Source organism: Microcebus murinus, chromosome 21 (assembly GCF_040939455.1).
Source record: "Microcebus murinus isolate Inina chromosome 21, M.murinus_Inina_mat1.0, whole genome shotgun sequence".
Taxonomy (NCBI): domain Eukaryota; kingdom Metazoa; phylum Chordata; class Mammalia; order Primates; family Cheirogaleidae; genus Microcebus; species Microcebus murinus.
This window is the reverse complement of record NC_134124.1, coordinates 2,366,718-2,387,406: the sequence shown is the minus strand read 5'-3', so window position 1 is coordinate 2,387,406 and position 20,689 is coordinate 2,366,718. Positions and strand designations below refer to the sequence as shown.

The following is a 20,689-nucleotide window of genomic DNA, read 5'->3' as shown; positions in this document are numbered from 1 at the left end:
CAGGCAACAGAGTGAGACTCTAAGAAAAAAATATATATAATGTAAAAATTATAACAATATGTTGTTGTCTTATGACATATATAGATGTAATATGTATAATAATAATGGCATAAAAAGGGGGGAGGAAATAGAGCTATATGGAAATTACATTTATAAATTGCACTGGAATTAGTATAAATATGAAGATTATGATAAGATGTATACTGTAAGCCTTAGAGCAACTACTAACAAAATAACTAAAAAATATATAATAAAACAAGGCTGGGCACGATGGCTCATGCCTGTAGTCATGGAACTTTGTGAGGCTGAGGCAGGAGGATCGCTTGAGCCCAAGAGTCTGAGGCTACAGTGAGCTATGATTTTGCCATTGCACTCCAGCCTGGGTGACAGAGCCAGACCCTGTCTCTCTAAAAACAAACAACAACAACAAAATAATAAAGCAATCATTAAAGAAACTCAAATCTTAAACTCGAAAATATTCACTTAATGAAAAACAAAGCAGTGAAGGAGGAACAGAAGAATAAAAATGATATAGGATATATAGAAAACAAAAAGCAAAATGGTGGTCGCTTCGGCAGCACATATACTAAAATTGGAACGATACAGAGAAGATTAGCATGGCCCCTGCGTAAGGATGACACGCAAATTCGTGAAGCGTTCCATATTTTTTTTTAAAAAAAAAGAAAGTAAAAAAAGCAAAATGGCAGACTTAAATATTATCAATAATAACATTAAATGTGAATGGTTTAAATAATTGCATTAGTCTGCTAGGGTTGTGTTACGGACTGAATGTGTCCTCCCAAAATTCATATATTGAAGTCCTAACCCCCAATGCGATGGTATTTGGAGATGAGGCCTTTGGGAGGTAATTAGGGTTTGCTGAGGTCAACGAGGGTGGGTTCCACAGGATGGGATCAGTGTCCCCACCTCAGCTTATTCTATGAGGCAAGTATCGCTCTGATGCTGTAAACCCCCCCACACACACAAAGACACTGCCAGAAAAGAAAATGACATGGTTTAACATCTGAAAATCAATATATATCTGATAATGGACAAAGACACGCGATCATCTCAATAGATCCAGAAAAAGCATTTGACCAAATCTGACATCATCTCATAATAAAAAACATTCCATAAACTAGGAAAATTTCCAACTTGATAAAGAGTATCTGTGAAAAACCTACAGCTAACATCATACCTAATGGTAAATGACCGAATATTTTCCAACTAAGATCAGGAACACGACAATGATGTCTGTTCTCACCACTTCTGTTCAACAATGTACAGGAGGTTCCAGCTAGGGAAAAAGAAATAAAAGGCATCCACATTGGAAAGGAAGAAGTAAAACTATCTGTATTTGTAGATGATATGATCTTGTATATAGAAAATCTTAAGGAATCCACTAAAAAAACTATTAGAAGAATAAACAAGTTCAGAAAAGTTGCATAGTACAAGATCAATGTACAATACAAGTTACTTTTATTTCTATACACTATCAATGAGCAATCTGAAAATGAAATTAAGAAAACAGTTCCATCTACAATAGCATAAAAAGAATAAAATGTTTAGGAATAAATATAACCAAAAACAATGTAAAACTTGTACATTGAAAACTACGAAACATCACCAAAAGTAATTAAAGAAGACCTAACTAAATGGAAAGACATTCTGTGTTCATGAGTAGAAAGACATTAATTGTTAAAATGGCAATGCTCCCCTAATTGATCTATAGATACAACATATTTCCTGGTAAAATTCCAACTGCCTTTTTGCAGAAATTGACAAAGTGTTCCTAAAATTCCTAGGGAAGTACAAGGGATTCAGAATGGCTAAAACAATTATGAAAAAGAAGAACAAAATTGGAGGCCTCACATTATCTGATTTCAAAACTTACTACAAACCTATAGTAGTCAAGACAGTGTGGTACTGGTATTGGGATAGATGTATATGCCAATGGACTAGAATTGATTTTCAATGAAGGTATCATCACTTCAGTGGGGGAAAGAACAATCTTTTCAGGCTGGGCACAGTGGTTCACACCTGTAATGCTAGCACTTTTGGAGGCCGAGGTGAGAGGATCACTTGAGCCCAGAAATTCAAAAACAGCCTGGGCAATATCAGAAGCCTTTCTCTACCACAAAACCCACAAAACAAAACAAAACACTTACCTGGGTTTGGTGTCATGCACCTGTAGTCTCAGCTACTTGGGAGGCTGAGGCAGGAGGATCACTTGAGCCCAGGAGTTTGAGGTTGCAGTGAGCTATGATGATGCAACTGCACTATAGCTCCAGCAACAGAACAAGACCCCGCCTCAAAAGAACCAACAAACAAATGCAACAATGAATAGTCTTTTCAGACAAGATCAGTTATTGGGTATATTCAGGGTAGTCAAGAATAGTCTTTTCAGCAAATGGTGCTAGGACAGCTGGATATTCACATGCAGAAGAATGAAGTTGGATCCCTCCATCACACCATATACAAAAATAAATCAGATTATAGACCTGAATGTAAGTGCTAAAACCATAAAACTCTTCAAAGAGTAAGTCTTCTTGGGTTAGAAAATGGTTTCTCACATATGCACCACAAGCACAACAACAACAAAAATATATAGATTTGACTTCGTCAAAATTAAAAACTTGTGTGATTCCAAGGACACTATCAAGAAGGTTGTGGTAGAGCTGGGGTCTTGCTATGTTGCCCAGGCTGGTCTTCACCTCTGGCCTCAAACGGTGTTCCTTCCTCAGCAACCCCTCACATTAATGGTGAGTTTTTGAGCTGAGAAAAGACAACATGTGATTTGTGTTTTAACACCATCGCTCTGGCTCCTTTGTTGAAAATATATTATACTGATACTAAAAGGGAACAAGTATGCAATTAGAGAAACCAGTTCTGTGCAGTTGTAGTAAGGCATGTGAGAGGTGGTGGTGGTGGTGCTCTGAAGTGGCCAAACTCTGGTTCCACTTCGAAGATAGATCCAACAGGCTCTCTATTGAAGGATGGGATATGGGGAATGAGGGAAAGAGACTGTAGTTTTAATCTGAACAATTTTCAGAATTCAGCTTCCGTTTATTGAGATGAAGGAAGTCTGAGGGGGTGGCAGGGCGAATGAAGGGGGATTACACTTTCAAGTGTGGACATGAAAAGCTTGAAATGAGGTTCAGACTGGAAAGAGGATAGATCATTGGTTCTGTCACAAATATTCATTGAAATCCACTCGGTGCCAGTTTCTATTCCAGGCTCTGGAGATACACCTGAGAATACCGATCCTCAGGAGCTCACCTTCCAGTAGTAAACCAGGTCACGAACAAGTGAGCAATCAATCCAGATAATGTATGAAAGGACTTTAGATGGGACACAATGCACAATGGCCGTCGTTGTTTTTAATATTCAGGGTGTCACACGAGCCGGAAGATGAGCCTTGCCATTTATAAGAGCCTCCCCCCACCCGGGAGCTGCCAGGTGTCCGTCCCCATCTCAGCGCGGGTCAGGGGGCCAGCGCCTCGGAACGACAGCACTGCGCAGGCGCAGCCTCAGTCCAGCATCCTAGGAGATGGACGCGAAAGGCCTCCGCGCAGGCGCGGTTCAAGGAGCCGCGCGAGCCGGCGGTTGGGGCGGGGCGGGGCGGGGCGGGGCCGGGCGGACTCGGAGTGAGCCTGCGCACTGCGCGCTCTCTCCCGCGGAGCCGCAGTCTCGAGAACGCTGAGGAGGGGTTTCGGTTGTCTGTGGCAAGCCTTTCCCGGGAACCGGGCGTGGTTGGGCGCACCCCGAGCGGGGACGTCCGCCGGGCACGGGAGGGGCCACAATGCCGGTGAGGAGAGTCGCTCGGCCGTGGGGTTTCTCCTCATCCCGGCGGCCCGGCCGGGGGCGCGGCCGTTGCCATGGAGGCGCGGAGCGGGCGGGGCGGGGCAGGGCCGGCTCGGTGGGCCTGGGCGGTTCGGGAGCCTGGGCGGGGCGGCCCCGGGTCCTCGGGGGTCCGGCCGGCCCGGGGAGGGGCCCGGGGGCGAGTCCCGCTGCCTTCGTCGCGGCTGCGACCCGTGGGGCCTGCGCCGCTGGCATAAAGGCGCGGTGCGGTGCCGGAGGATGCGCTGCGGCTCCCGGCCCTACCTGCCGAGCGGGGCTTCTGGGAGCGGCGCACCTGAGGCCGCCTCAGGTCCGTGTTCTAGGCCCGCCTGCCCCTGTCCAGGCCCCTGACTCAGACTCTCCCAGGCTCGAGCTGTCATTCCTCTTGGGGCGCTTTAGCTGACAGTGCGGAGTGTAACCTGTAGGTGTCTTTGTGTGTCGTGGTGGTGGTATGTTGTCTTCCAGGATTCCACAGACCGCTATTGTGCACTTAGTAATGGGACATTGTAAGCCCAATAAAGGGTCGTGGAGGAAACTTGAGCCATGGCCGGTTATTTACTGCTTGTGAGTCCTCAGATAATTATTAATTAATCTGTCTGGATCCTTAGTTCCCGCATAATTAAACTTTTCCTCATGGCGTTGCTGTCAGGGCGAAGTAAGATAATAATGCACAGGAGACTTGAAGGGCAGTGCTTGATATTTAGCATTAAATGTTCTATAGTTGTTCTTGTTCATTGCTTTCAAGTTGTTCATTTCATAAATGTGGTGCGCCAGCCACATGCTAGGCACTGGAGATACGATATTGAGCAAAGCTAGGCAGGTTCTTGAACTTGGAAAGAGAGAAGCTTGCCTTATTGGGCATGGGTGAAAATCGTACACATTTACAGAGATAAGACACATAACCTTAATGAATGAGGTGGGTGGGTGTCCTACAATAGATGGAAATAGAGTCTGGTGTTTGGAAAGTGTTGCCAGGTAGGAATAATGGCCTACGGATATCAGATCATCTATTTTTTTCAGGAGACTTTAGAAATTGTTGTTTCATGAAATTTCTCGATTTTAGCAACTAATTCAAAAGATTTTTAAATACTAGGAGTCTAACAAAAGAAATTTGTGGGGTGAATTCAGCCCCTTGACTACCTGTTTGCAACCTCTGATGTAGACAGAGAAAGACAGACATTAATCAAATAAGGAACAGACAAAAGTAAAAGCGAGTCTATGAAGGAGAGTACAGGACGCTCTGAGAGCCTATAAAAGTATTTGACCTAGTCAGGGAATTCTTCACAGATGAAGTGGCTGTTGAGATCCCAAGGATAAATAGATGTTAACTAAGTGAAGAAGGTATTGAGGAATGTTCTAGGTAGAAGGAACAGCACATGGAAAGGCCAGTGGGGAGAAGGAGCATGGGGACTAGAAAAGGCCAAGATGTCCAGCGTGGCTGGGGCAGAATGAGCCAGGCAATGTATCTTGTGGAATAAGCCCAGAGAAGTACACGTGGGTAGGAGTCATATTTTACAGGCCATCTTAAGGATTTTGATTTTTATCCTAAGATCTGTGGGAAACCTTTGAAGAATTTTTAAGTAGGAGAGTGACATGGTTAGGTTTGTGTTGATGCTGACTGCAATGTGGAGAACAGACTGTAGGGCAATCATCTAAATAGATGCAGGAGTATAGTTAGGAGGCTGTAATCCGGGGCCAAGATAATGGTGACCTAGATTAGGGTGATGAAGGTGGAGATGGAGAGAAGTCTATTGTACTGATATAATCTGTTACTTGTCAATGGCAGTGGCTTGTATTTCTCTTTAATACTTAGAAGAATATCTGAAATAGTAGGAATTTAAGAAGAATATCTGAAACAGTAGGAATTTAACAAGTATCTGTTCAACTAAGCTGTTGAACTTTTTCACTTCAATAATGGAATTGTGTTTTACTATAGATTCTTAATCACAAAATTTCAGAAATTGAAACTTATACAAATATTCATAAGGTTAGGTCATACTAAGATATTTTTCTCTGCCATTAGATTTTCTTTTCTGTCTTTAAGTTATTGTCTTCTGCAGAGAAGATAAACCATACGTGGATTTTTACATGACAAAAAACTTTTCGCCAATGAATTTTAGGAAATAAAACTAGAAGTCTTAGGGAAACAAAGGACCTTCTATATTCTTGAATTAAATTTGTTGATCATGTTCACGTGTTTTCCTATAGGCAGGAAACTCAGAGAGGATGTCAGGGAGTTTTGTGCAGAAAGACAACCTATAGTATACTGGTATTCATTTTCTGCTTATAGTATTCATTTTCTGCTTGTACAGCATTTACTACAAATGTAAATTAGATATTTTTCTCCCCTCTTTTGTGTAAAAGAAACTATTTTCCTCTTTGTATCTCTTTTTTTTAAGACAGAATCTCACTCTGTTGTCCAGGCTAGAGTGCCGTGGCGTCAGCCTAGCTCACAGCAACCTCCAACTCCTGGGCTCAAGCAATCATCCTGTCTCAGCCTCCCTAGTAGCTGGGACTACAGGACTACACCACCATACCTGGCTGATTTTTTCTATATATTTTTAGTTGGCCAATTAATTTTTTCTATTTTTAGTAGAGACAGGGTCTCACTCTTGCTCAGGCTAGTTTCAAACTCTTGACCTTGAGCGATCTTCCCGCCTTGGCCTACCAGAGTTCTAGGATTACAGGTGGAGCCACTGTGCCCAGCCTCCTCTTTGTATCTTTTAATACATTTTTTCTGTATATGTGTAAGATCTTTAATTGCATTTAACAAATATTTATGAAGTCCTTAATGTGTGCAAGGCACTGAGATAGCAAAGTAGCCTTTTTCAAATTATAGATTTAATCTGTTGAGGGTAAAAGTAAGTGTTCTTTTTATTATTTCTAAACATTGTCTCCACCAGATCAATAAATCAGAGAAGCCAGAAAGCTGCGATAATGTGAAAGTGGTTGTTAGGTGTCGGCCCCTCAATGAGAGAGAGAAATCCATGTGCTACAAACAAGCTGTCAGTGTGGATGAGATGAGGGGAACCATCACTGTGCACAAGACTGACTCTTCCAATGAGCCTCCAAAGACATTTACTTTTGATACTGTTTTTGGACCAGAGAGTAAACAACTTGATGTTTATAACTTAACTGCAAGACCTATTATTGATTCTGTTCTTGAAGGCTACAATGGTAAGTGAATATATAGTTTGCTTTTTAAAAAATATCTTTATTGAGGCATAATTTATGCACCATAAATGCACTTATTGAAACTATACAGTTTGACGTGTTGTGGTAAATATATACTGTTGTGAAACCATCACCACAATCCAGTTTAGAACACTCCTATTATCCCCAAAAGCTCCTTTTTGTCTGTTTGCAGTCCCACCCCCAGGCAGCCATTGATCTGCTTTCTGTTACTGTAGTTTTGCCTTTTCTTTAAGTTTCACCTAAGTCATATCATATAATATGTCATTTTTTTTTTTTTTTGAGACTGAGTCTCACTCTGTTGCCCAGGCTGGAGTGCTGTGGTGTCAGCCTAGCTCACAGCAACCTCAAATTCCTGGGCTCAAGCAATCCTACTGCCTCAGCCTCCTGACTAGCTGGGACTATAGGCATGCGCCACCTGCCCAGCTAAGTTTATATATATATATAGTTTAGTTGTCTAGCTAATTTCTTTCTATTTTTCTAGTAGGCAGGGTCCCTGCTCTTGCTCAGGCTGGTCTTGAACTCCTGAGCTCAAAGGATCCACCCGCTTCGGCCTCCCAGAGTGCTAGGATTACAGGCGTGATCCACCACACCTGGCCTAATATGTCATTTTAAAATGTTTTCTTTCACTTAGCATAATGTTTTTGAAGTTCATCCATTTTTTCAAAATATCAGTAGTTTGTACCTGTTTATTGCTGGATTGTGTTCCATTCTATGAATATACTACATTTTGTTTTTGTGTTCACTAGCTGATGGAAATCTGGATTGTTTCCAATCTTTTGGCTACTATAAATAATGCTGCTGTGAACTTTCCTATATATATGTCTGTCTTTGTGCAGACATTTTAAAGTTTCTCTTGGTTAGATACTTAGGAGTGAAATTGTGCGGTGTAATCATAAATGTCTGTTTATGGTGGTGACTATACTACTTTTTTCCCCCCCACCAGTACTATATGAGGGTTCCAGTTTCCTTACATTCTTGACAACACTTAAATTGTAAAGTTTTTTAAATTATAGCCATTCTAGAGGAACTGTACTGATAGCTCATTATGTTTGAACTTGTTTTTACTTAATGACTAAAGATGTTGAGTATCTATCCCTGTAATTGTTAGTCATTTGAATGTTTTCTTTAGTGAAATGTCTCTTAAAATATTTTGTAGATTTTAAACATTTTGTGGGCTATCTTTTTATTTTTTGTATTTTCTAGATTGAAATATTTGATCAGATAATGTGATTTGCAAATATTTTCTCCCAATCTATGGCTTGTCTTTTCATTTTCTTAATGTTTTTTGATGAGAAAAAGTTTTGAATTTTGTAAGTTCAGTTTATCAGTTTTTTAAAAGTAGATTATGCTTTTGGTAATACAGCTAAGAAACTTTTGCAAAACCCAAGACCACAAAGATTTTCTTCTATGTTTTCATCTTGAAATTGAATAGTTTTGGGTCTGTGATCCATTTTGAATACATTTAGGTCTGTGATCCATTTTGAATTAACTTTTATATGGGATGAAGTAGGGTCCAAATTATTTTTCTTTCTTTCTTTCCTTCATTTATTTTTTCTTCTTCCCAATGGATATCCACTTGTTCCAGCATCATTTGCTGAGTAGACTGTTCTTTCCCTATTCAATTAACTTGGCACTTTTGTCCAAAATCAGTTGACTACAATTGTGTGGGCTTAATTCTGGACTGTCTATTCTATTTCATGTCTATCCTGTCTTGATTACTGTGGCTTTATAATACATTTTGAAATTAGGTAGTATACATTCTTCAACTTTATTATTCTTTTTCAAAATTGTTTTGCTTTTACTGGGTCAGTTGTGTTTTCATATACATTTTAGAATCACCTTATCAATTTCCACAAAAATCCTGCTAGGATTTTGATAAGGATTGTGTTGAATTGTTATTCTGATAATATTGAGTCTTCCAATCCATGAACATGATATCTGTCTCCATTTATTTATGTTTTGCTTAATTTCTTTCATCAGTGTTTTGTAGCTTTTAGTGTGTAGGCCTTGCACTGCTTTTGATTAATTTAGTCTTAAGTATTTTTTGATGCTATTGTGAATAGAATTGTTTTCACAATTTCATTTTTGGATTGTACATTGCTAATATATAGAAATGCAGTTGATTTCTTTAGGTAGCTTTTTTATTGAGATAAAATTCAAACAACATAAATTTATTATTTTAACTATTTTACAGTGTACGTTTTATAGGTTTTTAGTACATTCACAGTGTTGTGCAACTGTCAGCACTTTTCTGTTCCCAGTATATTTTCATCACCCCAAAAGAAGCTCTGTATCCATTAGCAGTCACTCCTAATCCACCACCCACCTCAATGCTAGCTAAGCAATCATTAATCTGCTTTCTGTATCCATGAGTTTGCCTTTTCTGGACATTTCCTATAAATAGAATTATACAATATATGGCCTTTTGTGAATGACTTCTTTCACTTACAACAATGTTTTCAAGTTTCATCCCTATTGTAGCATATATCAGCAATTCATTACTCTTTCTGGCTGAATGATATTTCATTGTAGAGATATACTATATTTTGTTTATCCATTTATTAGTTGGTGAACATTTGTGTTGTTTCTGTTTTTAAGCTATTATGAATAATGTTACTTTGAACATTCTTGTGAATGTTCATTGAACATTTTTGTATAAACATATATTTTTAATTCTTTTCGGCATATATACCTAAGAGTGGAATTGCTGGGTCATAGGATAACTTTCTTTAACCTTTGAGGAGCTGCCAAACTATTTTCCACAATAGCTGCACCATTTTACATTCCCACTAGCGATATGGGAGGTTTCTAATTTCTCCGTATCCTTGCCAACAGTTGTTAGTGTCTTTTTGATTATAGTCAGCCTAGTGGGTTTGAATTGATTTTCATTGTGTTTTGCAATTGATTTTTGTATATTGACCTTGTATCCTGCAACCTTATTAGACTTCCTTATTAAGTCTAGTAGATTTTTTGTTTTGGTTATTACTATTTTTTTTTTGTAAGTTCCACAAGATTTTCGGTATATAAGATTATGTTGTCTGAAAGTAAAGACAGTTTTTACTTTTTTCTTTTCAATCCTTATGCCTTTAATTTCTTTTTGTTGCCTGATTTGACTGGCTTGAACCTTTAGTAAATGTTGAATAGAGGTGGTGAGAGTAAACATTTTGGTCTTGTTCCTGATCTTGGGGAAAATGCATTCATTCTTTTACTAGTAAGGTTGATGTTATTTATAGGTATTTCACGGATACCTTTTATCAGACTGAGGAAATTTGCTTCTGTTCTTCATTTGTTGAGAGTTTTTTTAGTAAAGTATATTGGATTTTGTCAAATGCGATTTTTCTTGCACCTATTGAATTCATGTTTTTTGGGGTAAAAGTTTATTAATATGGGCAATTACATTGATTTTTTTTTTTTTTAGAGAGAGAGATAGGGAGAGAGAGAGATAGGGTTTCTGTCACTCAGGCTGGAGTACAGTGGCATGCTTATAGCTCACTGCAGCCTCAAACTCTTAGGCTCAAGCAATTCTCCTGCCTCAGCCTCTCAAGTAGCTGGGACTATAGGCATGCGCTACCATGCCTGGCTAATATTTTTATTTTTTGTAGAGATGGGGTCTCACTGTTGCCCAGGTTGGTCTCAAACCCCTGGACTCAAGTGATTCTTCCACCTTTGCCTCCCAAAATGCTGGGATTACAGGCATGAGCCACTGTGCTTGTCCTTAATTGGTTTTCAAATGTGAAATTAGCTTTGCCACTTGATCATGCTATTGTTCTTTTCATATATTTTTAGATTTGATTTGCTTGATTTTATTTAAGATGTTTGCATCTATGTTCCTGAGGAATATGAGTATGTAGTTTTCTTCTAATGTCTTTGTCTGCTTTTGGTATCAGGATAATGCCAGTTTCATAGAATGAGTTGAGATGTATTCCCTTCTTTACAATTTTCTAAAAAAAACTCGTCTGGAATTGGGATTATTTATTCTTTAAATGTTTGGTAGAATTAATCAGTGAAGCCACCTGGCCTTGGAGTTTCCTTTGTGGGAAGGTTTTTAACTATAGATTTAATTTCTTTAATGGATATAGGATTATTCAGGTTATCTGGTTTTTTTCTTTAATTTAATTTAAAGAAATTTAAGTTAAATTTAAATTTAATTTCATTGAATGCTATAACTTAATCCCTGAGTAGTGTTTTAGTGGCATCCTACAGATTTTGACACACTATGTTTTCATTTTCATATAGTTCAAAATACTTTCTACCTCCTTACTTTGATCCTTGGGTTCTTTAGAAATGTGTTACTTAGTTTCCAAATATTTTGAGATTGTCCAGAGATTCTGTTACTGATTTCTAATTTAATCCCATTTTAGTCCCAGAACATGCTCTGTATGACTTGAATCTTTTTAAATTTATTGAGACTTGTTTCATGGCCCAGAATGTAGTTGATTATCTTTAAATGTTTTGTGTACTTGAAAAGGATGAATACTCCACTGTTGGTGGATGAAAGTGTTCTATAAATGTCCAATAGGTCAATTTGTTTCATAGTGTTGTTCAAATCTTATATGTACTTACTTATTTTGTCTACTTGGCCTATGAATTATTGTGAGAGGGCTATCGAATTCTCTGACTATATTTTTGGATTTGCCTATTCTTTTTATTTCTATTAGTTTTTGCTTTGTGTATTTTTTTTTTTTTTTTTTTGAGACAGTCTCACTCTGTTGCCCAGGCTAGAGTGAGTGCCGTGGCGTCAGCCTAGCTCACAGCAACCTCAAACTCCTGGGCTCCAGTGATCCTTCTGCCTCAGCCTCCCGAGTAGCTGGGACTACAGGCATGCGCCATGCTTTGTGTATTTTGAAACGTTGTGAGTAGGTACATAATTGATTAAGATTTTTTTTTATAGTTATTTCCATTTTTATAAATATCACAGTGATTAAGATTTTAATGTCTTCTTGATGAATTAACCTCTTTTTCATTATGAAATTACTGTCTTTATCCCTGATAATATTCTTTGTTCTGAAACCTACTTTGGGGACAGAAAAGGTATTTGAAAATAAAAAAGGGCTGAAATTTTCCCAAATTTGATGAAAACTGCAAACTACAAGAAGCTTAATGAAATGTAAGAACAAGAAGTATGAAGAAAAATACACCAAGACACATCATAATCAAATTACACAAAACCTGTGATAAAGAAAAAAATCAGGCCAAGTGCAATGGCTGACGCCTATAATCCTAGCACTTTGGGAGGCCATGGTGGCATGATTGCTTGAGGTCAGGAGTTGGAGACCAGCCTGGGCAACAGTGAGACCTGGTTTCTACAAAAAAATTTAAAAAATTAGCCAGGCATGGTGGCACATGCCTATAGTCCCAGCTATTGGGGAGGCTGAGGCAGGAGGGTCCCTTGAGCCCAGGAGTTTGAGGTTGCAGTGAGCTATGATGATACCACTGTACTCTAGCCCTGGCAACAGAGTGAGACCTTGTCTCAAAAAAAAAAAAAAAAAAAAGTCTTAAAAAACAACCAGAGAAAGGAAAGACATGTTGATGTATAGAAGAGCAATGATAAGGATGAAAGTGGATTTCTAGTTAGAAATAATGCAAGTGAGAAGAGAGTAACATCGTATCTTTAAAGTATAGAAAGGAGAAACCATCAACCTACAATCCTATATTCAGTGAAAATATTTCAAAAACAAAGGTTAAATAAATGCTTTTTTAGACTATAAAAACTGAAAGAATTCATCACCAGTAGACCTATACTGGTGAAATATTAAAGGAAGTTTTTCAGGCAGAAGGAAAATGGTATTAGATGGAAATATGGATCTATATAAAGGGAAGAAAGGATAGTAAACTTGAAAACAAACCAATAGAAATAATCTGGAGAGAAAATAGAAAATGAAAATAAGGCCGGCACCTTAATCCCAGCACTTTGGGAGGCTGAGGCAGGAGGATTGCTTGAAGACAGGAGTTCAGGACCAGCCTGGGCAATATAGTGAGACCTCATCTTAGCAAAAAATTAAAAAATTAGCCAAATGTGGTGACTTGTACCTGTATGTAGTCCTACCTACTTGGGAAGATAAGGTGGGAAGATTGCTTGAGTCCAGGAGTTTGAGGTTATAGTGAGCTATGATCATGCCACTGCACTGCAGCACGCCAGCCTGGGCAACAGAGTAAAACCCTGTCTATAATTTAAAAAATAAAATAAAATGAAAAACAAAACTTAACAGAGCTTAACCTCTCAAAGCTTCTGTTTCCCCAAATAAACTATAGGAATACAAATAGTGCCTATGTCTTAGGATTGGCATAAAAATAAAAATGCACGTAAAGTACTTAGCATAGCACATAGTAAATGAGTAAATGGTAGCTGTTATCCTTATAAAGCTTATTTTTTATTTAATAATTCAGTGTGTCTGTTGTGAAATTCAGTCTATGAGTTCATAATATTTGCAGCTCCTTTGAATGCAGTAAGTTATATTCCTGATGGCAGAGTTGAAACAGTCAGTTTCAAAAAAAAAAAAAAAAAGTTGAGACTTTTTAATTTCCATATGTAAAAAATAGCTTCTTGTATGATTAATTTATTTTCACAAAAAGTCTGAAAAAAGTTGAGATTAACTGAGTAGAGTTGTAATAACTGAGGAACCTTTTTCATTTATGCTATCACATCCCAGGCTATCTTGTCATACTGCACTGTGTCCTGGCCAACTACTCCAGCCCTCTGTTTACTCCACATCTACCCTTGCTTTCTTCTAATTCTTTGTTCACAGTATAGCCAGAGTGATCTTGATATTACTCCTCTGACTGAAAAATCATTTTATGGTTTCATGTTGCTTTTAGGGTTAGGTCTAAAAACTATAATGTGGTCTTCGTGACCCTATATGATTAAGACCCTGCTAGTTTCTCTAGCTCTGTCTGCATCTGCTTTCCTTTTCCATCTCTGTTTTTTCCATTCTGGTCTCATTTCCTTAAAATTTCCTTTCTCCCTCTTGCCTTTGCTGCCCACTCTGGTCTTATTTGATTCGTATTTGCATTGCAGATCTAAACCTCACTTATTTTTAAAAGGCCTTCCCTGACCTCCTCTCCCCCTTCCTCTCACTTTAATTCCTCTGTTTAGTTTGTATCCTTTACTCATGTGGTCCCCAATCCCTGGGTTGTGGACCAGTACCAGTCCATGGCCTGTTAGGAACCAGGCCACACAGCAGGAGGTGAGTGCTGGGTGAGTGAGTGAAACTTCATCTCTATTTACAGTTGTTCCCTGTCACTCGCATCACGCCTGAGCTCCACCTCCTGTCACATCAGTGGCGGCAATAGATTCTGCATTGTGGAGAGTTGTATAATTATTTTATTATACATTACAATGTAATAATAATAGAAATAAAGTGCACAGTAAATGTAATGCACTTGAATCATCCTGAAACCACCCCATGCCCCCAGTCCGTGGAAACACTGTCTTCCATGAAACTGGTCCCTGGTGCCAAAAAGGGGTTGGGGCTCACTGCTTCACTTGCATCTAGAACTCTGTGTTTCTCATTCTCAGTACTCATCATGCTTATAATTATTCCACCAATATCTCCTCCCAGGATTATACATAGCATAAGATTGCAGATGTGTTTGTTTTGTTACTGTCTCTGGTACCTACCAAAGTGCCAACCTCAGGTGTATAGTAAATATTTGTTGAATAAATGAATTTAGGTATTTAGAAAGTTTAAATTGTATCTGCATTTACTTGTGGTAATTGCATTTCACCTTTTTGTTAATGCCCCCTTTTTCTTACAGCTGTTACATGAAAACAATTTTTCAAAAAATAATGTACTTATTTTAGGACTAAGAGGGAAAAAGCTGTCATTTACTGGTACTGTCTGCCAGGCATCCTGTTGGTCATTTGAAGAAAATTGTTCCCTGTTCTTACTGTCTATGTAGAGTTGTGATTCTTATCCCCATTTTACCATGGGGAAGACAGTCTCTGGGCAGGTAACTTGTCCAAGGTCAAGGGGCTAAACTGTGGCCCATGTGGATTCAGAATGAGGTTTTTCTGCTGTGGAGCCTGCATTCTGTTGCTGCATTTATACAGCCTTCTCCAGTTTAATGTCCACAATAAGTAATCAGTGTATACATTACAAGATATTTCTTATAGTTTGCTGTACTATAATGTTTTTACATTTAAGGCTTGGTACTTTTAAATTAATAATTAGGAATGTCTTATTGACTCTGGTGCCTTAACAGTGCTTTGTTCCTATGGCACAGAATACTTACTGTGATTGTTTATGGTAAAGGTGAAATTTATGCTAGAAGAAATTTTGAATCCATGGAAGAAATTGTGTCAGTGTCAAAGGAATTAATTTTAAGAGCTATTTTTATTAGCATATTAGACTCTGAAAAGTGACTGATTCTCTTCATCATTTTCAGGGACTATTTTTGCATATGGACAAACTGGAACAGGCAAAACTTTTACCATGGAAGGTGTTCGAGCTGTTCCTGAACTTAGAGGAATAATTCCCAATTCATTTGCTCACATATTTGGTCATATTGCAAAAGCAGAGGGTGATACACGGTAAAAGAGAATTCTTTTATTTTCTGACATTGAGAAGTATAAACACAGGAAATGCATATCGGTATAAATTTTATAGACATTTTAAAACTGTTCTTATCAATGTTTTACTCTCTTTTATGTTTTAAAAATGATATTTATAGATTTTTGGTTCGAGTGTCTTATTTGGAAATATATAATGAAGAAGTTCGTGACCTTTTGGGCAAGGATCAGACACAAAGATTGGAGGTAAGGATAATGGAAATTGGAATACTTTCCACAGAAACAGAACGTTTACTATATTAAGGTTCTGTTTGTACAAAAAGGTACTTTTAACATTTTAAGTAACCTTGTACATATATTAATATAATTTCATACATGTGCAGACATATTTTGGGATAAATAAATTAAGCAGGATTGCTGAGTCAGTTGGTAAATGGTAAATTTGATAGAGATTGCCAAATATTTTAGTATTTTAAGGCATAAGAAAGAACAAGAAAAGATTCGCCTTTAAAATATTAATATTGGAATTTTGGTTGGAATTGCATTGCCAGTAAAACAATTGGAGAATAATATATATAGAATAACAATAGCCACCATTGTGGAATTGTATGGAGTATATATGTTAATAGAACAACAGCACCCATCATTACTGAGCTCATACAGTGTGTTGTAGGCATTCAGTGCAAGACCTGGTAGTTGGTGGTAGTAGTACATACTTTATTTCATTTACTCTTCCCAGTAGTTCAATTTTACTGATATAGAAATTGAAATTTAGAGGGGTTTCATGACTTGCTTAACATCACATAGCAGGCTGGGTGCCATGGCTCATGTCTGTAATCCTAGTACTCTGGGAGGCCCAGGCGGGAGGATCACTTGAGCTCATGTGTTTGACCAGTCTGAGCAAGAACAAGACCCTATCTCTACTAAACATAGAAAAATTAGCCAGGCATTGTGGTGTGCTCCTGTAGTCCTAGCTACTGGGGAGGCTGAGGCAGGAGGATCACTTGAGCCCAGGAGTTTGAGGTTGCAGTAAGCTCTGATGACACCAATCTACTCTACATTGGTGGGTTGACAGAACGAGGCTGTCTCAAGAAACGAAAGAAAAAAATACAATCACGTAGCAAGTGAATGATCATGTCATCTATGATTGATAAGATGGTTTCTAGGTCTTACTCTCAGCTGAATTCTGGCTTTGATCTTGACCCAGTCACTTAACCTCTATAAGCCTTAGTTTTGTCATCTAAAAATGGAAATAATAATGGTATCTAAAAAATAATAATGGCATTTACTTTATAGGATTATTGCCAAGGTTAACAAAGCAAAAATTTTAAATCAATAAATGTTAGTTTTTTCTTTTTAAGTTTACTGTATAAACTGAGTTTTTTAGAGCAGTATATTACAGTGTTAGGGATTGTTTGTGCTTGTTGGACCCTAATGAATGGTTATTCTGTAATGATAACATGTATACAGCAAATGTATTTTTTTCTTTCGTTTCTTGAGACAGCCTCGTTCTGTCAACCCACCAATGTAGAGTAGATTGGTGTCATCAGAGCTTACTGCAACCTCAAACTCCTGGGCTCAAGTGATCCTCCTGCCTCAGCCTCCCCAGTAGCTAGGACTACAGGAGCACACCACAATGCCTGGCTAATTTTTCTATGTTTAGTAGAGATAGGGTCTTGTTCTTGCTCAGACTGGTCTCAAACACATGAGCTCAAGTGATCCTCCCGCCTGGGCCTCCCAGAGTACTAGGATTACAGACATGAGCCATGGCACCCAGCCTGCTATGTGATGTTAAGCAAGTCATGAAACCCCTCTAAATTTGTTGCTAGTTGTCATCTTTAGTTTTGATGGATACTTTGCTAATTCTATACTTTTATCTCCTAAAAGTTTATCGTTTTATAATGCAAATTGTAGGAAAAAATTATTTGGAAAGAACATTTCCATTTTTGTGCCAGTAATTATGGATCAGATTTATCTTCAGGAACATTCTTGTCATTATTTCTTAACCCTGGCAGACCCAACGCGCCCCCTGCCCCTTTTTGTTTTTGAGATAGGGTCTTTCTCTGTCACCCAAGCTGGAGAGCAGTGGTGCATTTGTAGCTCACTGCAGCCTCAAACTCCTAGGCTCAAGCAATCCTTCTGCCTCAACCTCCTGAGTAGCTGAGACTACAGGTGCATGCCACTATGCCTGGCTAATTTTTCTATTTTTTACAGAGATGAGGGTCTTGTCATGTTGCTCAGACTGGTCTTGAACTCCTCAAGTGATCCTCCTGTTTTAGCTTCCCAAAGTGCTAGGATTATAGGTGTGAGCTGCTGTGCCTGGCCTTTTTTTTCATTTTTTGGCAGAGTCTTGGTCTTCTTGCCCAAGCTAGAGTGCTGTGGCTCAATCATAGCTCTCTGTAGCCTCGACCGTCTGGGCTAAATCGATCCTGTCATCTCAGCCTCCCAAAATGGTGTGATTATAGGTGTGAGCTGCTGTGCCTGGCCTTGGTGCCCCTTTTTATTTTTATTTTTTATTATTATTTTTATTTCAGTATATTATGGGGGTACAAGTGTTAAGGTTACATATATTGCCCGTGCCTGCCTCACCCCTTGAGTAAGAGCTTCAAGTGTGTCCATCCCCCAAACGTGGCACATCTTACTCCTTGTAGTTGTATATACCCATCCTCTCCTTCCCCCTCCCACCCTCCTGACACCTGATAAATGTTACTCCTGTATGTCCACTTAGGTGTTGATCCGTTAATACCAATTTGCTGGTGAGTACATGTGGTGCTTGTTTTTCCATTCTTGAGATACTTCACTTAGTAGAATAGGTTCCAGCTCTATCCAGAAATATACAAGAGGTGCTATATCACCATTGTTTCTTAAAGCTGAGTAGTATTCCATGGTATACATACACCACATTTTATTAATCCACTCATGAATTGATGGGCACTTGGGTTGTTTCCACAGCTTTGCGATTGTGAATTGTGCTGCTGTAAACATTTGAGTGTGGGTGTCTTTTTCATAAAGTGACTTTTGATCTTTTGGGTAGATGCCCAGTAGTGGAATTGCTGGATCAAATGGTAGATCTACTTGTATCTCCATATTGCTTTCCACAGAGGTTGAACTAGTTTGCAGTCCCACCAGCAGTGCAGGAGTGTTCCTATCTCTCTGCATCCACGCCAACATTTATTGTTTGGGGACTTTTTTTTTGTTTTGTTTTGTTTTTTTTGAGACAGAGTCTCACTTTGTTGCCTAGGCTAGAGTGAGTGCCATGGCATCAGCCTAGCTCACAGCAACCTCAAACTCCTGGGCTCAAGCAATCCTTCTGCCTCAGCCTCCCAAGTAGCTGGTACTACAGGCATGTGCCACCATGCCCGGCTAATTTTTTCTATATATATTAGTTGGCCAATTAATTTCTTTCTATTTATAGTAGAGACAGGGTCTTGCTCTTGCTCAGGCTGGTTTCGAACTCCTGACCTCGAGCAATCCGCCTGCCTCGGCCTCCCAGAGAGCTAGGATTACAGGTGTGAGCCACTGCGCCAGGCCTGTTTGGGGACTTTTTGATAAAGACCATTCTCACTGGAGTTGAGTGATATCTCATTGTGGTTTTGATTTGCATTTCCCTGATGATTAGAGATGTTCAGCATTTTTTCATATGTTTGTTGGCCATTATTCTGTCTTCTTTTGAGAAGTTTCTGTTCATGTCCTTTGCCCATTTTTTGATAGGGTTGTTTACTTTTTTCTTGCTGATTTTCCTGAGTTCTAAATAGATTCTAGTTATCAGCCCTTTATCGGACATGTAGCTTGTGAAAATTTTCTCCCATTCTGTGGGTTGCCTGTTTGCTCTCTTGACAGTTTCTTTGGCTGTACAGAATTAATTTGATCAGGTCCCATTTATTTATTTTTGTTGTTGCTGTGATTGCCTTTGGGGTCTTCTTCATAAATTCTTTGCCTAGGCCAATGTCTAGAAGAGTATTTTCAACATTTTCCTCTAGAATTCTAATAGTTTGACACCTAATGTTCAAGTCTGTTACCCAGCATGAGTTGATTTTTGTGAGAGGTGAAAGGTGTGGGTCCTGTTTCAGTCTTCCACACGTGGCTATCCAGTTTTCCCAGCACCATTTATTGAATAAGGATGCTTTCCCCAGTGTATGTTTTTGTCTGCTTTGTAAAAAATTAGTTGGCTATATGAGGATGGTTTTATATCTGGGTTCTCTGTTCTGTTCCACTGGTCAATGTCCCTGTTCTTGTGCCAGTCCCAAGCTGTTTTAATTATTATAGCCTTGTAGTATAGTTTGAAATCTGGTAAATTGATACCTCCTATTTTGTTCTTATTGCCTAGGATTGATTTTGCTATATGGGGTCTTCTCTGGTTCCATATGAAGCATAAAACTATTTTTTTCCGTATCTGTGAAAAATGATGATGGTATTTTAATAGAGATTGCATTGACTCTGTAGGTCACTTTGGGTATTATAGACATTTTAACAGTGTTGATTCTGCCCCTTTTTATAACATACATTTTGTGATGCTCTTCTGACTATCATGAAATAAAATTCATAAATGTTAAAATCTACCTATATACATAATTTAAAAAATCAGTATATTGCCCTACTTTAATATAAAGGAAAATAAAATTAATAGAAAAATACTAGTATTTCAGTATATAAATGCTTAAATGTGACCACACTCGATGACATAATGAAATAGAGGCCCATAGAATCACCATAACTATAAGAGCAACAGATGTGGAGTGTCAAGATACATTGTCTTGGTGATCTAAACACCTTGATTGGTGTTATTGTCAGTGATACAGTCTTTTAAAATAGTGATTAGTTCTTTGTAGAGTTCTGAGCAAAATAAAGTACAATTCTTTCCTTGGTTTTCCTGTATTTGTGTATTATGTTATTTTGTTATTTTTTATTTTTTGAGACAGAGTCTCACTTTGTTGCCCAGGCTAGGGTGAGTGCCGTGGCATCAGCCTAGATCACAGCAACCTAAAACTCCTGGGCTCAAGCAGTCCTTGTACCTCAGTCTCCTGAGTAGCTGGGACTACAGGCATGCGACACTGTGCCCAGTTAATTTTTTCTATATATATTAGTTGGCCAATTAATTTCTTTCTATTTATAGTAGAGACAGGTCTCGCTCTTGCTCAGGCTGGT

The 20,689-nt window shown here is 38.5% G+C and overlaps 1 protein-coding gene and 1 non-coding gene across 6 annotated transcripts in view; both read left to right on the top strand.

The window, feature by feature from the left end:
- The first annotated feature begins 562 nt into the window (after nucleotides 1–562).
- LOC142863404 (U6 spliceosomal RNA) lies at nucleotides 563–669 on the top strand. The gene has a single exon (XR_012914172.1). It is a non-coding gene; the product is annotated as a U6 spliceosomal RNA (small nuclear RNA).
- A 2,978-nt stretch (nucleotides 670–3,647) lies between these two features.
- Nucleotides 3,648–20,689, top strand: part of KIF3A (kinesin family member 3A) — a 43,652-nt gene continuing 26,610 nt past the window's right edge. For 2 of the 5 annotated variants that reach the window (XM_075996035.1, XM_075996034.1), the window contains exons 1-4: nucleotides 4,317–4,404; nucleotides 6,744–7,017; nucleotides 15,421–15,565; nucleotides 15,706–15,790. In XM_075996035.1, coding sequence (XP_075852150.1) covers nucleotides 4,384–4,404; nucleotides 6,744–7,017; nucleotides 15,421–15,565; nucleotides 15,706–15,790 — 525 coding nt within the window. In that variant the 5' untranslated portion in view covers nucleotides 4,317–4,383. Of the gene's footprint in view, nucleotides 3,809–4,316; nucleotides 4,405–6,743; nucleotides 7,018–15,420; nucleotides 15,566–15,705; nucleotides 15,791–20,689 lie in introns of those variants that run through there. The other 3 variants (XM_012762131.2, XM_075996036.1, XM_075996038.1) reach the window with 3 other exon arrangements.